Consider the following 27861-nt stretch of genomic DNA (forward strand, 5'->3'; position numbering starts at 1 on the left):
CACGCGCGCGCGCGCACACACACACGCAGAAACACACGCGCACCGACTTCTGTCAATTGGACGTGCTGAAGCAGGAGAATCAGTCCGGCTTAAATTCAGTCCTCCATGGCCTGGAGTTAAAGAGTCGCAGGGAGCTGAAGGGATTTACTTCACTGAGCTGTGGCCGGTAAGTTTGACCGCTGGATTCGCTTTTCAACTTTCCCTACGCTTTCTAAGGAGCACATCGCAAACAAAAGCTGTGTGGCATCGCCTGTGTCTTCTCCTGTCTCAAATGACCCGAGAGAGAAACTAGAGCAAAGCTGTAAGTGTGGGAATCTCTTTAGACTGTTCACCTTATATATGTGCTTATTTTTAATAATAAAATATAAAGAATTGAAACGCACTGTTGGTATAAAGCAAAAACAATGACCCAAGAAGGTCATCACATTTTTTTTTTTTTGGAGCTAGAGCTCCTTTTAACTTTAAAAAAATATTTATTTTATGAAAACATTCCAAATATCAGGCTTAATATTAAAAATGTGTACAGGCTATGAACTGGAGCCTTCATGCGTTTTATTTCATAAACTGTCCACTTTCCACAAGTCCAAACTGATATCATGCATAGTTTGCAATGTTGCAAAGTTTGGATTAAATCTATTTGAGTTAAATGAGCAGTCGAACTGGCTTAGAACTAGAGCAAATCGATTACGGAACTCAGTAATAAATTACTCTGATAATGACTATGACTAACTTTGGCAAAAAAGTGAGTCATGATTTCTACCACTGTAACAAAATTTCAATATTTTTGACAATCACCGGATTCAAGGACATTGTGACGTGTAAGGATTTAATTTCTCACCAGTGTGTTGAAATTCCTTTGTCCAGATGTTGCGGATGTGCAAACCTTTACTAATTGCTTATACCTTTCCTAACCTTCTAGTCTTTTGTACCTTAAATATTTAAGAATTCACTATTGGTGGCTATTGTGTCCCTTAAAAATGGTATACAATGGGACGGTAATGACCTTTTAGAGTAAAGCTTCATAGATAGTAAAACAATAAAAGAAAGATTTCAGTTTGCTTCATCCAGATTTGACGTGAAGTAAGGCAATATATGCCATCCAGCAGAGTTATTATTGAAATGCAGAGAAGAATGAGCAAAGCTTGACCAATCAACCTGACCGAAGATGTAAAGAAACATCGAGGGTGAATGTTACAGCTCAGAGGACCTGAAAGCTGCTTGAGGGATACAAAAGAGGGTGGAGGCGGTTATGAAAGCAAAAGCAGGACATATTATTAGGGAATATTTATATCACAAAAAGGGGTGGAAATGCTTGAACAAATATCATGTATATTAATTCCAGTGTTAGTGTCTTAGCATGCATTACACACACACACACACACATATATATATATATATATACATACATAAATTCATATATCATATAATAAGGAATCTCTGTAAATAACACACACCAAACGGTAGATCTAGTTTTTTTTTGTACTAAGGGTATAAAAACTTTTTCACTCATCCTCCACCCCACCCATAGAGTTTTTTCTCTATTGACTAGTCTGATCAAGACACGCTTAGCAGACACTGGCCTTTTGGTTTGTGTTTGGGTGTTAGTGGGTGGGTGTGCTGTCTGGAATTCAAGGAAACACAGAGTTTCCAAAAGATATCAAGTGAACGCTGGTGTGTGGAGTTGAGAGTATCAGTATTAATTCTTATGTTTCCACACAACCTGATGCTCAGAGCTAAACTATTTTTTCGAGAAAACACCCACTGATTGCCAAGTCTGACTTCTTCAGTATGCAACTGCGATTCGAACTGCAAGAGTTGATCTAGAAATGTAGGACGTAGTTGCTATATTCTGTTTCTGAATAGTTTCTGCACAGTTTCTGAATACCAAACAACATATCTCCGAGGCCCTGATATTAATGACTGCCAGTACACCTTCAGAAGAAACCTGACAGGCGTCAGCATGCACACACTGGCAGCAGCAGCTTGGGTACCTCCCCAAGCTGTCTCTTAGAAGCTTTGCTTTTTTTTTTTTTTGCTGAATGTGTGTAATCTTTGGCTGGGTTTAAGCATTTTTGTTTTGCTCAGATTCCTATCCCATCAGCTATGCCATGCTAGTGCTTCAATTGATTGTTTTCACTGCCATGTATAAAAGTTTCCTTAGAGGAGACTCATGGTGGTGTAAGAAGTTTAAAAATAAGTGGGTGCAATTTTCGGTTCGGTCAATCTAATGCCTTCCAACCTTGTCTAATACCAATCTCAGATACCCATTGGTATGAGAATTTGCAACTCTAAAGTGTACTAAATGGAGAGCCATTCTCCTTTATTTCAGGGGTGTGCCGTCATAATAGCATCCTGCAAAAACAAACCAGCTCCCAAGCTGCCTGAGTTATTTGGACTTTAAGCAAACTTTAATCTTTACAGCAAATTTTGGTAGTAATTCTGGTAGTAATTCAACTGTAAGGCAAATCATGTGCTTGTATCAAAGTGCTCCTTCTGTGGTGGGATGCTCGACATGAACAAGTAGTTATTTCATTGAAGTTATTTCTGTGAGGAAATGTTTATTCACTATTTTTGGAAGGAGCAATGTCATAGCTGCAAGGGACAGATGAAATGAAAACCTGTTTGCTCTTGGGAGGCATTCTACTGATATTACTAGCATCCTTTGTTTCCGAACAATCAATACAATAAAAAGATACTCTGACTGATCATCTTTTTCTATCTCGATTGGAGTGGTCTCTTTCAGAATGGCCCCACTCCCATCCACAGGTCACGGGGACTCATTAGATGGTATGATAGCTATGAAAAGTATGGAAATCTTGCATCTGCTATGGCCTTCACTTTCACCAGTCCAGATTTTGGACTAACTATATCAATTGGAAGAATAATTTGCATCCTTTTTAAACAGATCCCTTAGACTGATACCAAAATGCATTAAAGCTTTTCTTGTACCTTATGTTGTTACTTCATTTAATTTGTCTCCTGTCTGTATGCTAAATAGAAGTGTGTACATGTCTATTTGCATGTGGTGGTTAAAATATGGGGATACTGAAGGGAGTCCTTCCCACTGAGTCACTGATTTAGCAGGCACCACAGGAACTGATAATCCACATGTATCTGGAGACACAGTTTTACTTATTTGTTTATCAGACCAACAGTGACCCTCTGTTTACAGATGTGAGTGTGAGTGTTTTTATGGCACCTCTTCTTACATGCATCCAGATGTTCTCCTTCTCCTGTACTTGTGGATGGTCCCGCATGGATTCCATAAAGATGTGCACATCCAAAACAGAGCATATGCCCCAGACTAGCCCTTGTTTCAGTAGATAATCTTACCTTGGATGTGTACCAAATAACCGCTGCTGTAATCATAAAGCTCATCCCAGGACTATTAAAGTCTGCTCATGCTGAACAGCATGTGATTTTGGCAGACCTAGCACGGTTTGACTTTGTAATATGCTGTTGTGGATAAGTAATTATTTATAGTCTCAGTATTCAGTAACACCCAGAAGAGGATGGGTTAGCTTTGGAGTATGGTTCATTTTTTTCCACATTACCTCAGGCATTTTTTCTTTGCCACTCTTGCCTATGGCTTGCTCATTAGGGGGATAAGGTGATTTTCACACTGGGCATGTTTCTGGTCTGTGTGATTATTCCCAGAGCCTGAAAAATATAGGTCTGGTTGCAGATTCACTTGATTCACTTGAACCTCTGGTTAAATGATTTTTTTGGTGCCATTTTGTGCAGCAGTGTGAACGACACTTGCATCTGTTTACACTGACGGAACTGCCTGTTTTACGCAACTCGTCTCCAAGTATTGCTGAAGAAGCTTTTTTTTACTTCGAGACATTACTCCCTGGCCCTTTTAGAGCTAGACTACTCCAATTTTGTGCTTAACAGTGCAAAAATGTTTGTAATGTTTTGAGTTTGGTTTAACTGCTCGTATATGCTCTTGGTTCATGTGTGTTCATGTGGAAACTTTCATCATCGGTTAAAGCACACTGGAAGGTTACTTTAGATTCTTAACAAGTGCGGACCCGAGTATGAGTTATGTTCACATTTAGGGGAATTGTGACACAATTCCAGAGAATAAGGATGCAGAAGATAGGCATAGGTGGGGAGAGATGATTCACTGTGGCGACCCCTGAAGGGAAAAGCCGAAAGAAGAAGAAGAAGAAGAAGAAGAAGAAGAAGAAGAAGTGACACAATTCCAGAGAAACCGAACTCCCACCACCTCATACACGTAGTCTCGAGTTCGGTACCATGGTGCTCTTCCTGGTCCACATGACACCTTTCACATTATCAATATTTCATGTAACCATGTGCTCGACTTCAGACTAAACTGCCAGTGTGAAAGCTCACAAAGTCTACATGTAATACTGCTTTGTGACATTGTCCATTATTAAATACTGTATGGAAATAAAATAATAAAACAGGCAATGTCAGTCTAAAACCCCTTTCTTTTAAAGACTTGTGATGTTGATTGATGTTGAAATTGACCAAGCTCTCTAGAGATATCTAAAATATCAGTCTTCTAATGCTCCATTTTGATCTTTTTATTTTGTTACAGGATTTTGGGTGCATGACAAATTAACCAGCTGTTGAAAACAATCCAGGTAAAAAGGTACATGGCTTCTCACCTAGACATTTTGATCTTTTCATCCATGTTTATGTTGAACGCATGATTTTTTTATTGAGGATTATCTGTCTTCGGTAGTAAAATGATGAAGCTGCTGTTGGCTGTGGCTTCCTTGCAGATGCTTTTGGCTCCAGTGTTCATGGTGAGTGCTGATGCTCTTAGTGACATATCAGAAATGATAAACTAGTGTGAGTCATAGTAAAGGTTTCCAATTCAATTTGACTTTCTATGTATATCGCAAATGTTCTGGCGATGGATGTAACACGCCATTAATCTTGTTCGCGTCTTTAACAAGTGCAGGTACTAGTACTCACATCATTTCATGTTGTGTTCTGGCTTGTGTGTGAGCTTGCGGCCAAACGATTCACATTTTTACCTTATTTTTAATTGAAATATCTTGATATTACTAAATATGTAGTGGATGTGGAAAATGAATGGATTTTGAGAAATGTATACACATTTGTGAACAGAGCCTGTATGATCATAATGCACCAAGTAACCCTATTGTGTCTGTAATGTGATTTTAGGTGCCGAGAGGCGATTACTGGGCCGACTGGGGACCGTATGGAGAATGCAGCCGCTCGTGTGGCATCGGTGTTACCGTGAAGACGAGACAGTGTGTGAGTCAGCGGTAAGAAGACAGCTCTTATGCACATAATTTGGCAGCATCGTGTCTGTAAGTGTCTGTTTGTGTGTCGGGGAGAGATCCCTGGGTGTGTCAGTGCAGCCTCAGGCACACATTTGTTTTGAAGGACAGATCTTTTTAAACACATAACATTTTTTTTTTTTTTTTGAGAAAAGCTCACACTTTTCAGCCAAGCTGACTTGAAATATAGGTGTATACTGTGAGGTGGCCAGACGTGAGATTTTTCAGTTTTAGCCTTTGTCTTCATGCATGCTTTCAAAACAAAAAAAATCCTGAAGTCATCAAATCCTTTGTCTGTATGCGGGAAGTCTTTTCTTCTGTTGAACGTGGAGTAAGATAAAGGCAGGCGTTTCCCGTCTACATCCCTTAATAATGAAAAAAGAGTACAATGCACGTAAAGGAAATTTAGTTTAAGTGTATTTTAAGCTATTTTTTTTGTTCAGTAATATACATAGACATTACATAAACCTCAACAGGTTTTTAGAGGTTTAACCCGAGAACTAACATTAACATCCTTATTTCCTCTAAGTAGCACTGTTAACCGTTTGTTTTGAATATTTTGGCACTGTTGCAATCTATAATATTGCTATTTCAAAACAGTAAGCTTGTGTGAGAAGGCTGGTTCAGCACAGCGTTGTGCCCATAAATCTTGCCCGAGTTGGAATCTAGCTTGCATGTCCTCTCTTGCATCTGTTGATGAGCACAGTGCTCTTAAGGAGTCGTCGTGTCTGTCAATCCGGCTCTTCCCCACCCCAGTCATGTATATTACATTAAGTTGTCTTCCTGAAACATTGTGAAATATTCTGTGTTGCCTTTTTTAGGATTAATGTTGCGACATAAACCTCTAAGCTACATTAAACCTGAATCCAGTTAAGTTGCCATGTTTGTGGTAAAATTGGTTTCCTGTTACAAAATTATTCATTGTCAGAAGTTGGGATTTAGTCTGCCAAGTGATATATGTTAGGATTTAGGCTTAGGAATACACTCTGTAGCTGTGTGTGTGTGTGTGTGTGTGTTTTCACTTATTAGATGTCTCACAAACTGCAGCATCGTATAGTCTGGACATATAGATGTGTTGAAATGAGATTCACGTAAAGAGGCATTGCAAAACCTAGAGTGGAAATTCAGTTACTCAACTTTGCCTACACACACACACACACAGAGTTTCTAGTTTTCTCACTGCATTTTTGTGATATTTCTTACTGAAAGAACAGAATGTCCAGCTCTGGTATTCACTCATATGTAATGTATGTTGCAAAGGGTATAGAGGCATGAGAGAAGATGTGATCAGTGAGGAGCAGTGATTGAAGCAGTGGAGCAGAGTACCTGTAGCTTTGTAGCTGTTCTCCCCTTTCCCACTTAATTCTCAGAAACTACACTGACCTAATAGTTCCTCATAAGCCCTTGCTGTTGTAGAAAGGACTTTTTTTTTTTTTTACATTTACATTATTTACTGTCCAGTGTCACCCAAATGAGGATGGGTTCCCTTCTGAACCTGGTTCCTCTCAAGGTTTCTTCCTCATATCATCACAGGGAGTTTTTCCTTTCCACCGTTAGGGATAAAATAGTAACTTTAATTGAAACTTTATCATTTTTTCCCCCTTCTCTGTTTCTGTACTTCTGTAAAGCTACTTAGAGACCATTGTTAAAAGCGCTATAAAAAATAAATTGGAATAAAAATGAATTAATGAATTCAGAATCTGTACTAGAGTCAGTGTCAGTTTCAGAATCAGTTTTAGAAACAGTGTCAGTTTCAGAATCAGTTTTAGAAACAGTATCAGTTTCAGAATCAGTATCAAGATCAGGTTTAGAGTCAGTAATAAGAATCAGTTTTCAGAGTTTCAGATCAAGTTTCAGAATCAATATTAGAATCGGTTTCAAAATCAGTATCAGAATCAGTATCAATTCCTACTCGGGAGCTCGGGACAGTCTCCTTATCCCAGAGTTCAAGTGATCTTAAGTCAACATCTTATATAAATAAATGCAACACAATTACAATAAATTAAACGAAATTTTATTTTCTCATCCTCTTACAGAAAACGGTTTTGATAAAATTGCCAGTTTGGTGATATTCATTTATAATTCTATATAATTTGTTTTTAACCAGTGCTGACAGTGCAAAGAAATAGCTGTAATAACTTTGATAATGCTGTGTGGTGAGTTCCGCAATTGTGACTAAACTAAAAATAACAGACCACCTGGTTATGCTTCATGGACTCCTAGAGGCCAGAGACCACATTTTAATAAACATGGCATTAAATTACACATGTATACTCGACTCTCATGTGTTGTTGAGCTCTCACTGAGTTTATAGGCATTATAATAAGATACCCAAGACAAGTACACATAAAATTTTATTTTAGCCACCTGTATGAAGAAAGTCATATCCTAGAGGCCAGGTTTCTCCTCTTGCTTCATATATTCCTTTGTGTGTATTTGCATGTCTTTACAGAATCTGATACCACACCCTACCAATCATTACGAAATATAATCTAACCTGTTTAGAGAGAGCACACAGATGTGTATACAGTGGCACATGCATGCTGTATGTGTCTATGCAGTTTATTTCTTGGTTTATATTACATGGTCCATTTCTGCCTTGAAAACCCCTGATTTATGGGGCTCACATCAATGGGGATGAATATTTAAGCAGTCAGAACATTTGTATTTGTTACTATCTAAGTCCATTTGCAGAATTTTTAAAGCGTAAAAAAATGTTCAAGGGAAGTGAATACTTATGCAAGCCTCTGTGTGCTCTAATGTAGTCACACTGGCATGTACAGCTCTTTATATGCCAGTTACAGATACTTATGCAAGCCTCTGTATGCTGTAATGTAGTCACACTGGCATGTACAGATCTTTATACACCAGTAATCATTAAAAGTTAATCATTCTTGACAGTTGAAAATACTCAGAATTTATCTGTCACTTCTGACAACTTTTTTTCCTTTATCTGGAAACGTCTCCGCTTTCAGGACTGACGGAGGTCGCAGTTGTGTGGGACCAAGTAGATCCTATCGCACGTGTAATATTCAGGTACGGTTTTCCTTGAATATTTTCCTTGAACCCTTATGATCCATGTGTACATACAGTGAGGTCTAAAAGTCTGAGACCACATTAAAAATCTGGGATTATACTTGGAAATACACAGAAAACTTTTAAAGTGTTAAAACAAATAAAGTAAATGTGCAAGATCTTGAATACAGTGGAACCTCGGAATACAAATTCAAAATTCGTATTGCGATACAAATTATCCTATAAGAAATCATGTAAATGCAGATAATCTGTTCCAGCCACCTAAAAATATTACCAATATTACCAGTTTCTAAGGGTCTAGGGTCCTCACAGGATGTCCTGCCATTAAGCCTGGGCTAAAAATAGACCAGACCACCCATGCCACCAATTTGTCAACAAAAAAACTGCGAAAAATCATATAGCTTTTGAACACATGCCCAAGGCAACGTTGGTATTGTGGGTTGACAATCCATTCCATTTAAGTGCATGATCAGTTGAAAACTTCAGTGGATTTGATGTAACATGAATCATCAGGTTTTACGAACTAAAAGTCCATGTAAGATCAAACGCTGCCATTATAGCAAAAAACGCTGCCATTATAGCAAAACTCTGAAATTCATGTACATATTTCAACCTCAAGACATTTGGTCCCTACTGCATGTCTTGTACATGTGAAACATTCAGACATGTCTCTGCCTGCTTCGCATTTCCCCCTGATTCTTCATCAGCTCATCTTTTCACCACTGTCTTACTGTGTCTAGGCCTCTATAAACTTTAATGGTTACTTTCTTTTTTTTTACACTTCCTGTTTTATTTCTGGACATGCCTCATGTTTCTTGGTAGGACTGCCCTGAGGCTTCCAGAGATTTCAGAGAGGAGCAGTGCTCTCAGTTTGACGGCACGGATTTTCATGGAAAATATTACAAATGGTTACCTTACTATGGAGGTGTGTATGTGACTTTATGTGGTCAAGGATTCACAGCATATACTGAGAAGTGAGGTTTATAAATGCTTTGCAGCCATAAAATCTCAGAGTACTTTTACGCTTTTGTTTATATCCATCTCAAGAAGTGTAAACCTGCCGAGAACATTTTAACATCTTAAGAGCCAAAAGGCATTCATTTTGTTTTACTTTGTTGGAATATGAAACTGATATGTGACAGCTGCCTAAGATGAAGCCCATATTGTAACAAAAACGTTTCTATTACTCCATGTTTTTCCATATCAGCAAATTGCTCTTTTGTTTTCTCTTGTGTTTGCATTTTGTCTGATCTGCTCCAGCAGAGAACCAGTGTGAGCTGAACTGCATCCCCAAAGGAGAGAACTTCTATTTCCGTCACAAGAGCTCGGTGGTGGACGGCACACCCTGTCACCCTGGCAGGAGTGACATCTGTGTGGAAGGAGTGTGTAGGGTATGGATAGATGACCTAATACTTACCCATTGTGTTTTATTATAAGTTTCACAATTCACAAGAAGTGATTATTGGTATGCTTGTTAAATACGGATAACATCTCACACTAAGGAATGAGATAAAAATCTAAACTTTAATGGAAGGTAAATGTATTCCATTAAATGAGAAAATAATCTCTTACCAAAATGTAATTGATCAAGTGGTTTTTTGTTCATATTTTAGAAGATTATGACTTGCACTATAGGGTAAAAAGTGCCACAAAGGCCTAATTCTATCATTAGTCATTCATCATTATGGAGAAGATTAGAATATGCACAAACAAAATGACACAGAATGACTACATCTGCTGTTAGGGCAGTAATAAGAAGTTTAGAACACAGTTATTAACCTGCCTGGAAGAGGTGTTTTTGCCCCTACACACAGTGAGCAAGACGTTTAGAGTGGTAAATAAAATTCTCTAAGGATCACAGTTGGAGATTTGCAGAAGCATTTTGGGGTCATACAGAGTGTCCAAAATACAGTTTGACAACACCTCTAAATCTTTTCATTCATTTAACCACAAACACAAGTTCCTGAAGTTTACTAGATTTTAATTATGCTCACTGTGCACACAGCGTTTAGGCTGTGATAGCATGCTGGACTCTGGGCAGCAGGAGGACGCATGTCTGCAGTGTGGAGGGAACGGTCAGTCCTGCTTCCTCATCAGGAACTCATTCTCCATGAGGGATCTACCCAAAGGTAACACACTCATACACACCACACACACAATCACTGGAGTGGCAAATTAATTAACTTTTTCTCCTTCTGTCTGTTAGGTTACAATCAAATGTTCATCATCCCTGTTGGTGCTACCAGCATCCGGATCACTGAGAGTGTGCCAACTCGTAACTACTTGGGTAAGTGTCTGTGGAAGTTTAGCTGCATTATAGCAACAACCCATAATCCTCTAGCTCAAGTGGATGCCGTCCCCATTCCCAATATAGTTATTATTAAATTGTTGGAAGCTTGCAGCGAGGAGATAATGTAGTAGTAGTCCTAGTATTAAAGCAGCTATACTAGGAAACGTAATAGTAGTCGCAGTATTAGTAATAAATTCATAAATGTAAAATTGATTTACTGAATTAATTTTAATTGAATTACATTTGTGACAAAGTCCCTGGGAAAAAAGCATTCCACAGATTAAATAGAATTGAATTAAATTATTAGCAGTGCTAGAAGCCTCCTTCCAGCACTCTTCACAGGAATGTTTAACCCATTTTCAAAGCTAGAACCATTGTCCAAAAGACAGTAGTAGTAATATTGGTGTTGATAAGTATTCATTATTCATTGTGAACACAGCCATTAAGAACCTGCGTGGTGAGTACTATCTTAATGGGCACTGGGTGATCGAATTCTCCCGGAGTACCCCCATCGCTGGCACTATGCTGTATTACCAGAGAGGAACAGAGGGGGAAATGTCCCCTGAGACCATCACCGGACGTGGGCCGACCACTGAGCCTTTGGTGATTGAGGTGAGATCTTCTGTTGAGTAAGGAAACCACAGAGAGCTGCATAGATCTTTGACTCGATGTTACAAATGACCTGGATACAGAAAACATGGCTCTGGGTAAATTGTTGAGCCTTCTTTGTCTCCAATCAGCTGATCACTCAGGAACCCAACCAGGGAATCGAGTACGAGTATTACCTTCCCAACAGCCACCCTAAGGAGGGACACTACTGGAGCTATGGCTCTTGGTCTGCCTGCAGCAAGGAATGTGGCTCTGGTTAGTATCAAACTTAAGCAAGAACATTAAAAGACCATCTGAACATATCTTTCAGAGCACCACAGAGTCAAATCCCTTTTTGATTAAAAACATGTTAGGATACGATAAGAGCTATGATTCATTATTACTATTACACAATACTAATACATATCAACTGTATTACTATATATATCATGCATATGTTCAGGTTACCAGTCCCGTCTGGTCTTCTGCACTTTTGATAACGAAGCCTACCCAGACTATTTATGTGCGTCTCTCCCTCGCCTTCTAAATAACCGCACATGCAACGAGCAACAGTGTCCCCTAACCCGCAGGTAGGCGATTTTACCAATAGTGAGTATAACTAATTATGTGAATTTTGATGACAACTAATTGTACCAGAATTAATTATTTTACATCAATCTGGGTGAATCACAGATGTTTGTTTTTATTTAGAATAAAGCAACCTATACTTGTTTCTCCCACTGTAATATAAAGGGGTTGTTTTGTATAGATTCCTGATATTATTCCAATGAATTCATTTCAGTTCCAGGGTGTAACATTACAAAATGTGGGAATGTTCAAGGGGGTGAATATTTATGCAAGTTACTATACAGATCAGGACTGTCTGATTTGTGGGGAAAAACAAAAAAAAAATAACTCCTCCTGTTCTGTAAGGATGGCGTATGTGTACCGACCACAAATATGGACACCCAAGGAAGCAAGACATGTCTATGTTCAGGTCTACAGGTAACCCAGCATGAGGAAACCTGATGGTAGCAGAATATGATCTCAAACACTAACTGATGTCTAACTAAGATTCCTAAAGAAATCATAAGTCTTTCACGCTGCATTAACAGGTGCATCAGAGTTCTTCTAGGGATTGATGAGTTTAAAGAATTATGATGTTCAGGCCGGTAACCCTACATCTCTCCATTATCCGCACATATGAAGTCTCTTTCATGCCATGTTTCAAAGTCAAGATGCCAAGCTTTCAAGGACTCATAATCTTTCTTAGTACTTACAGAGATTCCTAGAAGAATTTTGATGAGCTTGGGGTTAACCCTGGACCACTCCTTTATACATTCTCCACGCTGAAACTGCTTCCACGCCATGTCCAGATCTTCCCAAGAACTCATAAACCTTCTTGAAGCCATGACATAATTCCTGAAGACACTGACGTTATCAGTTCAGAGGTTTTCTGTCTAGTTAGTTACACCAGTGACACGTGTTTGAGCTCGGTCTGTATTGATGTCTTCAATCAATACAACAATGGGGAATTAGTAGATAAGTCTTTCAAGTGCCTGTTCTTCCACACGTGGAGATGAACCAAGGCCTGGGGCAACTGTCCAGCTCAGAGCTTTGCTGCATTCACCTACTCCCACTCCCTGTGGTATGTTTTCCTGAGTGAGGGGGAACACGAGAGTTGGTGGATGCTCTAAATGCTCTAATCTTATTAACCTTATTATGAGCCATATCATTGATCTGTGCGTAACTTATGAACACCAGCCCTGGAGCTCTGAGCTGGGTTGCTGTCTGTGTGCTATAGACAAGCCACCTAAGGTAGTAGTGGTGATAGTGGGGCTTTAGGTGCAGATATCCTGGGTGTATGTTATGTGTTGAGATTTCTCTGCATTTAGAGAAATCTGAGGTGGTTATTTGTTAATAATTTATTGCCATGAATTACTATATTTAAGCCACAAGTTAAGCTCTACAATGTTGAATATTTTGTTATTTAGACTAAATATACAGTTATTAGTCATTAAGTTGTTATTATCTCCATCATCTCATTATTTATTTATCTATTATTTAGACTTAAAATAATAAAATTGCTGAATAATGACACAATATTTAACTAATCACAACCTGGGCTTTATTTAAAAGTTAAGATTATCAGTATGTAATATTTTTGTCCATTGTGGCTACAGAAACTTAAGCATGAACATAACTGATTTTACACATGGATAGCTTGGAATGAAGGATAACTATATACTGGAGTCACTGGTATTGAGACAGGGATACCATTAGCCCATTTTGCATTAAGAAAATGAAATAAGTTGTATTGTATGTACAGTAGATACTTTTTTGCCACCAAATAATTAACTCAGATGCCACATGCTAATGCATATAAGATGCTTCCATCATATTAAGAGCACATGTTTGTGGCCATGACTGTGGTATCTTGTGGCCACTATGTAATTTGTTACATGAGATCAATATATTGCCGGACTCTAATATTAATTCATGGACATGCCTTATTAAAAATATCCACCTTGTTACCTCAGGGGCTCTGTAATATTCTGGGCAGTTCATGTTTAAAGGCTTTGGTGTGCCTTGTGTTTAAAAGGGTATTAAACAGTTGTGTATGAAGCAAAAGACACTCACTAGGAAATAAATGATCAGCATCTCTCATCTTGAGCAGTGGCACAGCCTGGAACTTTGTCGTTCCTAGTTTTGTCTGTTCTTGTTTCTGTTTACTTGACTTGAATTTTTTTTATCTTTTTTTCTTATGGAGCTCATCAGATGACTGACAGAGAAAGTATTGAATTATATAAACTATGATATTTAGTCATTTTTATTCAGCATTCTGTGCCTTGTGCAGTGCTGCTTTGGGTTAGATCTGCGGAAGCTGCATGTGTTAGCAGAGCTTTGGGCAGAGTTCATATTATACTCATCATCATCGACTAATACTAATCCTGTGCTGATTGGAGTTTGTTTTTTGGTGTGTGTGTGTGTGGGTCACAGCTGGAAGGCCAGTGAGTGGACTCAGTGCTCGGTGACGTGTGGTGGGGGCACTCAGGTACGCCAAGTGGAGTGTGTGTCTCACGATGGGTCTGGAAGACGGCCGGTAGAAGACTCTTTGTGTGAGACTTACACTCCTAAACCCGTCAGCCAGCAAAATTGCAACATGCAGCATTGTGCACACTACAGCGTGTCCTCATGGAGCCAGGTAAACATGTGTGACCTCAGGTAAAGGCTTTTACATGACCAGTCTCACTAGGTGTATTTGGCTAAATAATCTTGTATTGTATATACTATGTACATTCTCTATCTCACCCATAATAATGTCCATGTTTGGAGCTATTCAGACTTCCTGGCTGGTCTAACAGCAGGGTCAATTGGTGATTTCCTGCTATTCATTGTGAAAACTAAAACTGATTATCTAAATTTTAGATGTCAGCAAGAGGAAAAACAGATACCATAAAGAATAGGCCTCATTGTTGAAAAATATTATTTTCAGTACTTAACAAAGCACGTAACACATACTTTTTACACACTGGTAAACATTTTAAAGGAGAAATTGCTGTCTTTGAAGTAAATTGCCTTTACCTGACTGCCTTTACTCCCTGTGTCAAAACCTATGTGTTTCCTTTTGGGTAAAAAGAGCAAAGCAGCTCTGTAACAGCTTAGGAGGAGCTAAATTCTGGTCCAGACAAATATAAACAAATGCTTGAAATAAACTGTGAAAGCAATTGAATAAAGGAGAACAGGAACCTCATTTATTGACGGTGCACATGCATGTGTCCATGCAGTGCTCTGTGACGTGTGGCTCTGGAGAGCAGACAAGAGATGTGATGTGTGTGGGTTCAGCACGAGGAAACCGCGTTTCAGATTATATGTGTGCCGGTCTTCCCAAGCCACCAGGCATGCAGACCTGTGAAATGCCAGTCTGCTTAACCCGGATTGGCTGGCACATTGGTGACTGGGGGCTGGTGAGATGTTCTGTATTATGGCATTTACATTTCTATCAGTTGATGTTTGTTTATATACACTTTTCAGCTCATAAATTCCCTGCTCTCTCTTGCTCTTTCTCTCTCTCTCTATTAGTGTTCTAAGAGCTGTAGCTCGGGGCTTCGGGAGCGGCAGGTAATCTGTTCAGACTCACAGAGAAACATTTATGGGGTGGAGCATTGTAACGCCTTCCCCAAACCATCTACTGTGGAGAACTGCAACACCCAGCCCTGCTACAGCCCTCAGGGTACATGCCTACCACACACACACACACACACAGTTAGCATGATGGTTTAAAGCACACAGAGTGCTATAGATACTTTTCTTTTTTATATGCACTCTATCATTACCAGACTTGAACACACTCATGATTCTGTAGACACTAGTAGTGTGAATCTCCCTCTACAAGACAACATGGTAAATGTCTCAATATATATTATATGATCTTATACAACAATACTGTTTAACAGGTTTATCGATACACTTTGATTCGCTACTGATCCAGTATGATCTGGTCCAGTTCATGCTACATTAAGTTTTCGACCACAAAATCAAAAGTCTTCAGGACTGAGGACTTTATGCTTTCTGGTTTCTCACTAACATTTTTATTTAAGAAAGCTTAGTTACGGCTAAGTTAAGCAAGAGAAAAGATGGGGGGGACAGCAGTTTACAACAGTGCTAGAATGTAAGTACATAAAGTAAATGCATGGGTCATTTTTCATTAATCCCACAACTCTGTCTATAGGCAGTGAGAACACATGGGAATGCTTTGGGGGTCTATTTCCTTTGAAATTTGAGCTCTCTTTCTCACAATCTTGCTTTATCGCTGTCTCTCACTCTCTATATCTCTATCTTTCTCTCACTCGCTCACTCAAACACACACACACACACAAACTGGGGAATGTACATCGATTTTAGTTTCACTATCTAGTAGTTTCCTGTTTCAATTTGAACCAGACTTGTAGGTCAGCGTGACCTTATGCTAGACCAGTATTCTTATATATAGCATAGTATAGTATAATTATTTTTAATAATCTGTTTTAGCATCAATATGTAATTAAAAGCTTGTCCACAATAGTAACCAACGATGCATAATATCTTAGACCACGGTGCATTTTGACTTACAGCATTTTTCTTGTTTTGTTGCTCATATTAAACAGTGGTGCCCAGCATGCAAGACACAAGAGGCTATGACAACACCATTTTTGGCTTCTACCCCTACAATCCTGAGGAAACCACCACAGGTCTCTCCCTCATCTTTTATCCAGCTGTGATTTGCTCCTTACACCTCAGTTCTGCTGCTCCCCTTTTGGCCTCACATCTCTCCCTTCTCCTGTTTTTCCCAGCCACATCCCTCCTCTGTTCCTGCACTATTGAACTGGCCCTGATTGGCATGTTTTTCAGGGGGCCTGACTGTGTGATTAAAATAGTTCAGAGGTAATCGACTGTGGGCTTTTCGCTCTCAGTGTTGCCTGCGATGGCCTCTAGGATGTCGTCATGTTTCAGTAGCTTCTGGAATTGCTGTTTTTGTGTACTAGTGCTCTCTCAAAATGAAAAGGTTTCAGTTTCTACATTATAATCAAATTATTATGTGTCTGCAAGTGTCTGCATGCACATCTGTCTGATCTCAGTCTTTTGTTCTGCCTGTTTTTGTCTCATAACTCTTTCACTTAGTTTCAGTTTCTCTTTGCATGTATCTTGCTGACAAATCCTGGAGTTTCTCTTTATTTCACGATGCATTCATGTCTCCTTTTGCTTTTGTTTTCTATATTATCTCAATATTATTATACTGCAATGTTATCTAAAACTTGCTGTTTCTTTCTCAGTAAGTGTGTCTTTCACTCTGTTTCCTTCACCCCGTCTCACTCAGTTCTCCAGCGAGATGTTCCTTATTGCCATCAGACTGCGTTTGGATGTTGTCATGATGGTGTGACTCCAGCCATTGGACCTAATGGTCAGGGATGTTCCCAAACATCATTCTGTATCCACACCAGGTACACTGACAAAATTGCCAGACAGCATCACATTATATCACAGCATGCACACTTGAATGGAAATGCAGTCTAAAATATTTATTGAAAGATACAGGAATTAAATTGAAATCACCCATGTTACTGGAATATATATTTTTTGTGTCAAACCCAAGGTTTACAGCTATAAGCATAGCTATTTTATTTTAAAGACACTGGTTGCCTTTGGCATTTTGCTCAACCTTCTGTCATTTAAAAAAATGAAATATAATTTTTACTAGCATATTAATGAAAATTATTTAGTATAAATATTTTTAAAAAAATAAAATGCATATACAGTATATGTATGTAAATACATTTTTATAGTTTAATTGATCATTTATCCATTTAAATTTCATGACATACATCTTAAATAAATAAACAGTAAACAGTTATTATTAAATACACACTGAAAATCCTTTCAGATGCTTGTGGATTCACCAATCCATATGTGCATATAGATGATGTATATTACATTTTCAGTAATGAAAATGAACCATGTGGATGTTTCCTGTGTTTGTACTGCTCCATTTCTGTAACAACTTAATTTCAAAATCTTTCATGCTACTGTAGCTATTATACATGCCTGTTTGTGAGTACTTCACGCCCTGTGTACTGCTCACATCTGTTAGGCATGGCTGTTGTTCAGACGGTGTGACTCAGGCACATGGTCCCAATAAGGAGGGCTGCCCAGAATATGTCGGCTCTGTCCCAGCTGTGAGTATCTGCTGGTTATTATGTATTATGCTGTATAAACACTCATCTCTAGCTTTTCTCGCTGCGTCTCTGTTTCTTTCTGTCTCCTCTCTCAGTCGGTGCATGAGATGTGCAGCAGGTCCACATATGGCTGCTGTCTTGATGGAGTGACTGCAGCTCGTGGATCTAATGGAGAGGGCTGCCCTGTTTCACCTGGCAGGGGTAAGTTACAAACACAGTGCTGTATAATATGTACAACAAATCTGTAGCAAACCAGTGACTGTGTTCATGCAAAATAAATAAATTAATTAATGACTTAAAGACCTTTCTGGTTTAGGCGACGCCGACTTCAGATTTAACTTCAAATGCATTGTGGTACAACATGCAAGCTTAAGCCAGGAAGCATACAAATAATACTGAAAAGATGCTGTGATAAGAGAGAACATTTATGTGTGTTATGTGTTGCTGTTTCACCAGCTCAGCGTGCTTCATGTGATCTGCCCCACACGGCTGGGTTGTGTGATGAGTGGACTGCTCGATATTACTATGACCCTGCCTCGTCCCGCTGTGTTCACTTCTGGTACGGCGGCTGCCATGGCAACAGCAACAACTTCGCCACTATGGAGGAGTGCGAGCAGACATGCCAGATGCAGAGGCCCGTCTCCACATCATACAGCACCTCCTGGAGTCAAATCTGGCGGGGTTCTAACACATCTCACCAACCCCACCGTAGCTCGATCTATTCAGGGGGGCGCAGGCCAGCACCAAGAGATGTGCAGGCTAGCAGCCCTAATAACAGGTAAGAGTGCTGTGCAGGAGCAATCCTGGCCCTGCACAGTGCCCTCTGTACCAGTCTGAGGAGCCTGACGCTGCTCTATGCTCTCAGAGATGACCACACACACACACACATTCTGAGCTTCTTCTCACTCATACACATAACATAGACACTTTAACTTTTTTTTAGAATCTGGCCCCTTTTCATAAACACACAATAGACAGTCAGGTATCAATACACATGCTGATGTACACACACAGACCCAGGATGTACTCACCCAGGTAGCACTGCATATAGTCACACTCGCCATGGTGCAAAATTAGTAGTGTAACACAAGAATATTAATGACTTGATTAGGTTTAAATCAGTTGCACTCAGTGCTGGTTTTTTGCTGGCACAGTAGTATCTTCCAGCCAACTAGTCCAAAATTGTGCTTATATTATAACCAGAAGGCTACAACATTTTCATTTAAAATGAAATCTTGATATTTTTAATTTAATTACTTTGGGGCAGTGTTTCTATCACCCCATTTAATAAAATGAATTTGATCCAAGTATGACTTATAACTGTCACAACCAAGAAGTTGTAGCTACTAATTGAGAATAGGGCTAATAAAACATCAATGATTTCACAAATTAATAGTGAGTGTAAACAGTGATGACGCTGTTCTGGAGGTTTATATGGAAGCAAACGCAAAAACTGACCAAGAAAAGTCATTATCATCACTAAAATATTAGCAGGAAATCTAATCATCTCTGGGTTAAATAATGTAAAGCTGTAAGCTAGACCTTGTGGGTGTATTTCCCACATGTGCCAACAGTGATCCTATACATCAATTCTGCATTTATATTGCAATCATAGCTTAGGCTAGACAGATTCATATTTCACTGCAGCTCTGGTGCAAGGTTTTCTTTTTCTTATACATATTACACTTACACACGTCATGTAAGGGATGACTTAAATACCTGCTTAAATTTACATTTCATACATCAAGACACTAGACATTTTTCTCTCTGGCACTACACACACAAGCTGCCCAGAAGACTACTCTCACTGTGGCTCTGTCGGACATCGCTGAGCTTTCTGGGACTGGTACATTTCTCCTGCTGTAGAATTTTGCCTAATCCTCCAATTTGCACTTAAGTTTGTGTTTAGAGTGTTAGTGTTAGCCTGGTAGTTTAGTCCTGTTTAATTCTCCATTCTCCATCTACTTCTGTCTTTCACAACACCATGTAAGTGTGGTGTCTTCAATGGCCTGTCTTGACTGATGTCATTCAGTGCAACTAATAAAAGAACCTGCTGTGATGCCCCACCATTGCTGCTTCTGTCTGTGTATCTCTCCAAAGGTGTGCATTCTAGGTGTGGGGCAATATGAATACACTCACAGACTTCAAGAATTGTGGCATGAAACATGAACCACGGTAGAAATTACATTTCAATGATTAGTAGACATGACAAGTTGATATCATTGCCCCACACCTACTACTGACTTCTGATTAGTTCATAGATACACATTTTGTTTCTCTCAGCATCACTTTATTTTTTCACCTTTAACCTGTAGATTCTTTGCAACTAATTCCAGTATTCTTGACATTTTTCCAGGTACCTCTATATATATATGCATTAAGGGCTGAGTCTAACATGGTTGCCAGATACTCTAACATGGTTAGCAGATATTTCCTTAATAATAGCATCTGAGACAGTATTTGATATATAAATAGACAGACAGACAGACAGACAGACTTTATTGATCCCATGAGGGAAATTCTTGTGTTAAAGCAGCTCAGGTCAGTCCCAAGATACAACAAACACAAAAAAATGAAATGTACAAATAATGTAATAGCTTTTAAACTATTTTTTTTAAAACAAAGGAAATTGCTTTTAACCTCAGAAATAATTTAGGGATAATTTTTAAGAAAATACAGTCTGAATTGGCAGATCATCATCACCTTCCTTTGCTGTCAAAGAAAAGATGGCAAGCACTGAAATGAACAATTTGTATGTAATGTCACCAGTACTATATCGCACTAATAGCTGTAATATCATTAATCACTGCAAATTTGTTTTAATAATATGGATTCAACCTTCATTATTTTGCCGCTTATAAAATAGCACTTGATACAGCACATACTATTATTTTGTTGTTGTGGTTTATTGTGTGCCAGCTCATCAATTCGCTGCATGAATAAACTTACTAAGCTGAAGTGGTGATGATAAATGAACCAAAAAATGAATTATGTTTTTTTTTTTTTCTTGTATTGGCATTGAGTGGTAGTTTATACCATTTTAGTGTAATTACAGCTCAAAATATATATCCCTAGGTGAGAGATTGTGGTTACATCAAACTGTCAGACAGTGGTGTTGAACATAATATGGCTTTACACTCTGGTAGGAAAAAAAATAGGTAAAAAAAGAGGTAAAAATTGCTTGTAATTGAGGCACCTGTAGTACTTTTTTAGTAGATCTAACAATGTGCACAATTTATGGTGTTAAGCAAACAGTAAAAACCATAGTAAAAAATAAAATAATAATATTTGTTTGCCATTACTTGTATATTTGATGTCATTTCGTAAGTGTGAAATTCATAAAACAAGCCACAGTTGTAGTAAATTGCTACTTAAGCTGCGGTGTTGTAATCATGTGGACAGCATGGCCTCATAAAACATGCCACTTAAAGCAATTAACAAGACTTTGGTGATGGTCAGCCTTCTGTACCACAGAGCAAACCTACACTGCCTGGACTCATACTCTCTGGATTTAGTTTGCGATATTGAGCACAGTGGAGTGAGCTGAAAGAATGAAATGCATGACAGCCCTGGCTGAGGCATATGTAGCCTCTGTCCTGCATAGTCTAAAGGAAGTTTGTCCTTTAGACTGGAACAGAAGTCTGAGTTTCTGTGCCTGTAGCCAGGACAAGGCTGATCTTTATGCTTGCATTGGTGGCCAATAGTACAGCATAAAGTAAATTTCTCTCCATTCTCTCCCTTTTTCTTTCTGTCTCTTTCTTTCTTCCTGCATGTCTTTCCTGTCAAATCTATCTGTCTTGCCTTGTTTGTTTTCTCTCTCCTTTCCTTCTCTTTTGGCCTCCTCTGCTTCAGTTGGCCTGCTGTGGGTGTGAGTATAGACAAGTCGGATCCATCTACGGTGGAGGGTATAGTGGGCCAGTGGGTGGTGTTGCCGTGCAAAGTGAACCCGCCTCCATCTTCTACTGTGACAGTCGAGTGGAGAAGAGATGGTGTCCTTCTCGATCCATCCAGGTTAGTACAGCATCCATTCTTCCATCAAATCTTGTCATATTAGTTCTGCTCGTAACTGCTCATTCTGTTAGACCTGATCATCTGGTAAGTCATACGTTTACTTAGCATGTAATTTGTAAGCCAATTAACAAATATTTAAGCATTGGAAATATATGAACAGCTTATGTCAGTGTTCTATAGATCATTAGAAGTTTTATGAAGCAAGTTGATGATTTTAAAAAAGTATTTACATTTTCATGCGTTGTTTATATTAGTTAATATGACTGATAAGCATTTGATCAACCAATTTTCAATACTGATTCATCAGATGATTTTAACTTTCTATAACAGCAACTGTGACGGTTCCAGCTGCAAGACAGATCACGGGTTAAACTTTAATGCGCTTGCTCTAATATATATCCATTTTATTGTAACTTACACAGGGACTTGTATGGTGGGTTAAAACCATGTTATTCTCGATATGGTGAAGTTTTCTGAGGAAACATTTATTTCTACAGTGTCAAAGCTTTGTAACAGGCAGAAGTAAAGCAATCCCTGATGTTTTCTTCAGCACAGAGGAATTTGTGGTTTCTGTGTAACGTGACAAGCCATCCATGTATTAATTCCATGAAAAAAAGAGGCAGTTCAGTAGCTGCTATAGCATAATGAGGCAGTCAGGTAGCTGCTATAGCATAATAAAGAACTGGGATGACTCGAAACAAGGATATATGAGGAAAACAGGGTACAACTGCAAAGAAAACATAGCTGTAGTAAAGGAGCTGCACAGGAAAAAAACACGTGAGGTAACGGCTGGCAAAAAGCATGACACATGAAAAGTAAGAGACAAACCAAGAAACAAGAACAAATGATGTTGAAGTGAATAAACTTATATATTTCTACAGTGGAATTAACGAAATAATGAAGGGAAAATAAAACCAAAACAATAACACATGGAAAAAAGAAAAGTGGTATGTAAGCAGCACTTGTCATTCTAGGGCCCACCTTGCCTTTTTAAAGATGTCATTTGTGACAATAACAGGTACTATTACTAGGTACGTGTATTTAGTAATTTTGCAAAACCTGACACAACCTGTTCATGTCAGATGTCTTCTCTTTGAATCTTTTATTTCTATTGGTTTACTTTTATTTAAAAAATATTGCAGACATAAACAGCAGCCGAATGGCTCACTTTTCATGGGCCCAATAACGATTATGGACTCTGCTTGGCTGTTATGTGTGGCTACACGAGACCGTGAGAGAGATCACCGCTACATTTACCTGTCTGTCTCAGGTAAATCTGCTGTTTTATAGTAAAGGAGTTATGTTAACTGAATTTGGGAGAAAGAGCACATCTATCACTCTTCCTTGACCATTACATTTACTTCTCCTTGTACTACACTGTTTATTAGAGTGCATAAACATGTACTGTAGAGTGTTTTGCAGTGAAGAATTCATACAACATGCTTTTTTGTGGTTGTAGAACCAAAAGATGGGGCGAGTAGACCAGATTCTGCAGACTCAAAAATTGTTCCTGCAAGGTACTCACTATTGCACACACACAAAACCAAACACACACTGATTGTACAACTGACAGCTTGCTTTTCATTTTTCTTAGGTTCAGTATTGACCGATCAGAATCGACGCTGGTAAGCGCACGTGCAGGTCAGAGTGCCAGGCTACACTGCACCATCCTGCCTTCTTCAGCTGCTAATTCGGTCATCATACAGTGGACAAAAAATGGAGCTGCTCTCAACACACTCAGGTATGTGTGCATGTACACACAGGGACAAATTAAAGTAAAAAAAACGGTGGCTGTCTTATACTGTAGCATTGGTAAGGTTTCACACCTCTTTAAACTATAACCAGTGGCATTTGAATAAATAAGTCTTAATAAAATTCCTGCCCAATTTGCCACAGAAAGCAGACTAAAGTTTATAATGCAGATTACAACTGGAAAGAATTGTTTTATTTTAAACTGGAATTCCATTTCTGATAAGGGCATTGTTTGTCTTCATCTTTACCATTATCATGATACATAAAACATATCCAGGATCTATAACTAGGGCCAAGGTACTTGAAATAGGGAATTTGTTTGTGCTGGTTGTGAACCCAGTTCTCCAGCTATCAGCTAGGCTGATAAGAGCTCAGCCGAGTGAACCTCCCACAGAGACAGGGATGGACCCATGTGCAAAGCAAGCTGAAAGACCCAAGGCCCCATAAATGTTGAGCCTGGTCTAAGACTGAAGTATATTTCTTTATGTGTATGCTTAAATACTTACATTGAGAGCCTTACAGAGCTCAGGAAGTGGACAAGCCAGACAAAGAGTTACTCCCTGAAAACTGAGCCACAAACACATAGCATGATTGACTCGAGACTAAGCATGGGTAATTGGAGAGCTCTACTTAAACAGACCTAGGCACAGGTGGAGCTGATTATAAGAAAGAAGATGCTCTTTGCCTGCCTCTGGTGGCTGAAGTTGGTTTAGTGATGTTTCTGGTTGCTCTCTGCCGCCCTCTAGTGTTGACATGAGGCCAAGCCAGCTTTCTCTTTGCAACATTTGACCTGTAACTTTCAGAAATACCATTCGATAATTGACTATAGTGACTCCTATATATTATTATAGCACTATTAGAACTGCTTTGCTTTAATACGTTATGAGGAAGAGGAAGCGGTGTCCTGTTATAAGAAAATAATCAACAGTAGGGAGGTCTGATTTGAAGTGCTACTATTGTCCAAATTTTGGTATTTTCCTGTAATAGTACATCTTTGTGTGTGTCTGTTTGTGTTTATGCTTCTATTCTCTTATTTAATTTTGTGTTACAGACACTCTCAGCACTCAGATGGCACCCTGGTGATTACCAGCCTCACATCTGAAGATTCAGGCATCTATACCTGCACAGCCTCCAACAGTCAACAGATGGAGCAACTGCAAATCCAGCTCAGAGTCACAGGTTAGTAATCAAAAAAGATTCTTCTCCGTACACAATGTACAGGATGAGTGGCACAACTGGGTTTCTGCTCTCTACTTCCAGGGGACCTGAAGATCACCACTGCTCCCAGTAACGTGCAGGTGCCTCAGGGCAGCGTGGTTCGGCTCCCGTGTGTAGCATCTGGAGAAAATGTCAACATAGCTTGGTCCAGGTTTGTAGAAGCATTTGTAATAAAAGGTTTTCTATTTGCTTAAGGAGGGTGATGATTGGAGGAAGTGGTAGCGCAGTGGTTAATGTGCTGGCCTACTTGCTTGGAAGGTCATGAGTTCAAATCCCAGCACCATCAAGCTGCTACTGCTGGACCCCTGGATAAGGCTGTCTGCCAAAATAATGTAAATGATTAGCATTTGTAGTAAAAATTGTTGTTTTATTAGTGTGTATTTTTTCCCATGCAGGAACGGTGTGCCAGTGAGACCTGATGGGCATCGGGTGCAGGTGTCAGCAGATGGCACTCTGACCCTCTATAATGTGCAGTCTGCAGATGAGGGCTCGTACACCTGCAGCGCCTACGCTGGCACACATGCTGTCAGTGCCACTGCTGAAATTCGAGTAACCAAAGGTATAGCTGTTCCTGTTTGACAGTATTTTACATTTTTTTCAATCATGTTTCATTTATTCTAATCTCAGAAAACATAGTGATAACTTGTGCTCATTTATAAACAATGCTGTAATAAAAAATTAAAAGCACTGGTTTTATGTTGTGATATTAATTGTATTATGTCGTATTATCATAATAAATATTATTGTATTCATTTTACTGTCTTATAATAAGCATTATACAAATACAAGTCATCAGAGGCTTTTAATCCTTAACTATTTCACCCACAAAATCTGAATTACATGCTCTAAAATTTAGACTTTTATTAAAATTACAGGTTGAAGCTGACATTTTTGCTGATTTTTAAAGTTTTGAAACGCATTGCCTTAAAGATAACTGGATAACTGCAATACATTTATGCAAAACATCCAGCATTGTTATGACACCTTTAGCTGATTATCTATGTTGCTAATTTGCTGTAATTACTAATAAAATCATTCATCATCATAGTAACTTCCTTCCAGTCAGGGTTATCATACACACTCACATTTTTACACCCATTAAGGGGCAAATTATGTCTTTTGGGAGATGAAAAGCAACCCACACAGATGTAGGTGGAACATACAAAATACCACACAAACAGTAACCCGAGCTCAGGTTGGAACCAGGGAGGTGCTTATATAACTGATTAACACTAAACTTTTTTCTGCAGATAACGACGGCGGTCAAAGCCTGTCTCCCAACTGCGTGGACGAGCCGGAGTTAGCCAACTGCCTTCTGATCGTCAGTGCACGCCTGTGTGGACACAAATACTATTCCAGCTTCTGCTGTGCCAGCTGTTATAACTACTCTATAGGAAAGGGCAGGCCTGGGAGACATGGCTAGGGATGAGTTTCCACAGCTGACAATCTCTCCTTCTCATCTGGAATGATATGCCACTATATGCTGGGAAACTCTACTCATTGTGTGGCCCAGACAGACTCTCCATCACTGCCACGTTGTTTAGAGGAGCAGACTTTCAGAAAGCTGAGCCCAGTTCAGCAGTGAGAGACAGGACAATTCTGCTCCAAGAGTACAGAGGACCACTTTGGCATGTGCAAAATTTTACTGTATTGTAAAAGCAGTTAAGTATTTTACTTCATCTTATGGCTGACAAACATTTTTTTTTATTTTTATTATATATATATATATATACATTTTTATTTATAATGATGTACTGAGCTTTTTATATGTTTTATATGTTATATGTTTTATATGGTTTTCATATGTTTTTATATGTACTGTGTCTTTCATGAGAATACCACATGGTCTGAGAAACTGCATAATGGATAATAAACACAGACACACTGAGAGTTAGATTCTTATTTTTAATGGTTTCTATTCAAGTTCATTTGAACAGTTTTAGCATTTGCATCGTCACTCAGAGCTGTAATTATGTCTTGTTCTCAGTGACAGTAACAATAAACGCACATAAGCTCATGCTTTGCCACATACGTTTCATATAGTTTATATGAAGCCACTGATTTCATTTTATTTCTCACATTGTCACAAAGCAGCTTTACAGCAATGTATAAATTCAGAATAGACATTTTTAAAACATCCTATAAGGTCTCAGTTTAATACTGTTACAACACTATCAATTCAGGTCAGGGTTGTGGTGGATATAGAGCCTATCCCCAGAAGACTAAGAGTAAAGTGGGAGAATTTACTGCCAATGTCACCAGTCCAGCACAGGGCACCATAAAAACACCAGCAGGCAATTTATGCTGTGTTTAACTTAGCAGTGGATTTATTTTTATTTTTTTTACCTTTTTGTGCTTGAGCTACAAAGAGGAGAAAACATGTATGCACATGAATTTGAAAGCAAAAATCCAACACCCCCCCTTCAAACTGTATAGTCATTGTTACAGATTTAACAATGTTCATTTCTCTTAAAGCAAGTAATGAAGTGTCACTTTGTTTGCTTTTAATTCTATGAGCAGCCATTTTGATTTGACATCACATGCTGCTGAACTCAGGGTTGAGGATCCTCCCTGACTGTTTTTTTTCCCCCAAATTGCAATTTCAAGTTAAGGGCATTTTGTTTCGTTTGTCCTATTTGGAGTATGGGAAATTCAAGTCGAATGCACCAGTAGCCAACAAGCCTACCTATAACAAGCCTACCTATACCCACTGCTGCCAGGTGAACTTCAGAGGGGCAATGGTGGCTCAAGTGGTTAAGGCTCTGGGTTGTTGATTGGGGGTTCAAGCCCCAGCACAGCCAAGCTGCCACTGTTAGGCCCTTGAGCACGGCCCTTAACCCTCTCTGCTCCAGGGGTGCTGTATCATGGCTGACCCTGCTCTCTGACCCCTACCTCCAAGGATGGGATATGTGAAGAAAGAATTTCACTGTGCTGTAATGTATCTGTGAAAAATAAAGGCTATTTCTTTCTA

The 27861-nt window shown here is 39.0% G+C and overlaps 1 protein-coding gene across 6 annotated transcripts; it reads left to right on the forward strand.

Annotated features, from left to right (window-relative positions):
- Nucleotides 1–27861, forward strand: paplna (papilin a, proteoglycan-like sulfated glycoprotein). Of its 6 annotated transcripts, none has more exons than XM_058398759.1 (29): nucleotides 1–166; nucleotides 4568–4621; nucleotides 4715–4778; nucleotides 5164–5267; nucleotides 8258–8318; nucleotides 9141–9243; nucleotides 9579–9709; nucleotides 10324–10447; nucleotides 10525–10605; nucleotides 11048–11220; nucleotides 11349–11472; nucleotides 11660–11786; nucleotides 12130–12201; nucleotides 14197–14401; nucleotides 14985–15164; nucleotides 15280–15430; nucleotides 16344–16427; nucleotides 17054–17177; nucleotides 17825–17909; nucleotides 18005–18110; nucleotides 18366–18687; nucleotides 21762–21920; nucleotides 23063–23190; nucleotides 23380–23437; nucleotides 23515–23661; nucleotides 24724–24851; nucleotides 24933–25041; nucleotides 25286–25449; nucleotides 26141–27861. In XM_058398759.1, the coding sequence occupies exons 3-29, from the start codon at nucleotides 4719–4721 to the stop codon at nucleotides 26311–26313; spliced, it is 3483 nt and encodes a 1160-aa protein (XP_058254742.1). In that variant the 5' UTR covers nucleotides 1–166; nucleotides 4568–4621; nucleotides 4715–4718; the 3' UTR covers nucleotides 26314–27861. The 6 variants fall into 6 exon arrangements, with proteins under 6 accessions (XP_058254742.1, XP_058254746.1, XP_058254743.1 ...); XM_058398763.1 differs by having other exon boundaries at nucleotides 9582–9709; XM_058398760.1 differs by having other exon boundaries at nucleotides 4568–4613.

Source organism: Hemibagrus wyckioides, linkage group LG09 (assembly GCF_019097595.1).
Source record: "Hemibagrus wyckioides isolate EC202008001 linkage group LG09, SWU_Hwy_1.0, whole genome shotgun sequence".
Lineage (NCBI taxonomy): Eukaryota > Metazoa > Chordata > Actinopteri > Siluriformes > Bagridae > Hemibagrus > Hemibagrus wyckioides.

Coding starts and splice junctions, on each gene's coding strand:
- paplna (XM_058398759.1), top strand. CDS start 4,719: ATGATGAAGCTGCTGTTGGCTGTGGCTTCCTTGCAGATGCTTTTGGCT. Junction 8,319..9,140: donor ATCGCACGTGTAATATTCAG/GTACGGTTTTCC, acceptor GTTTCTTGGTAG/GACTGCCCTGAGGCTTCCAG. Junction 9,710..10,323: donor GTGTGGAAGGAGTGTGTAGG/GTATGGATAGAT, acceptor CTGTGCACACAG/CGTTTAGGCTGTGATAGCAT.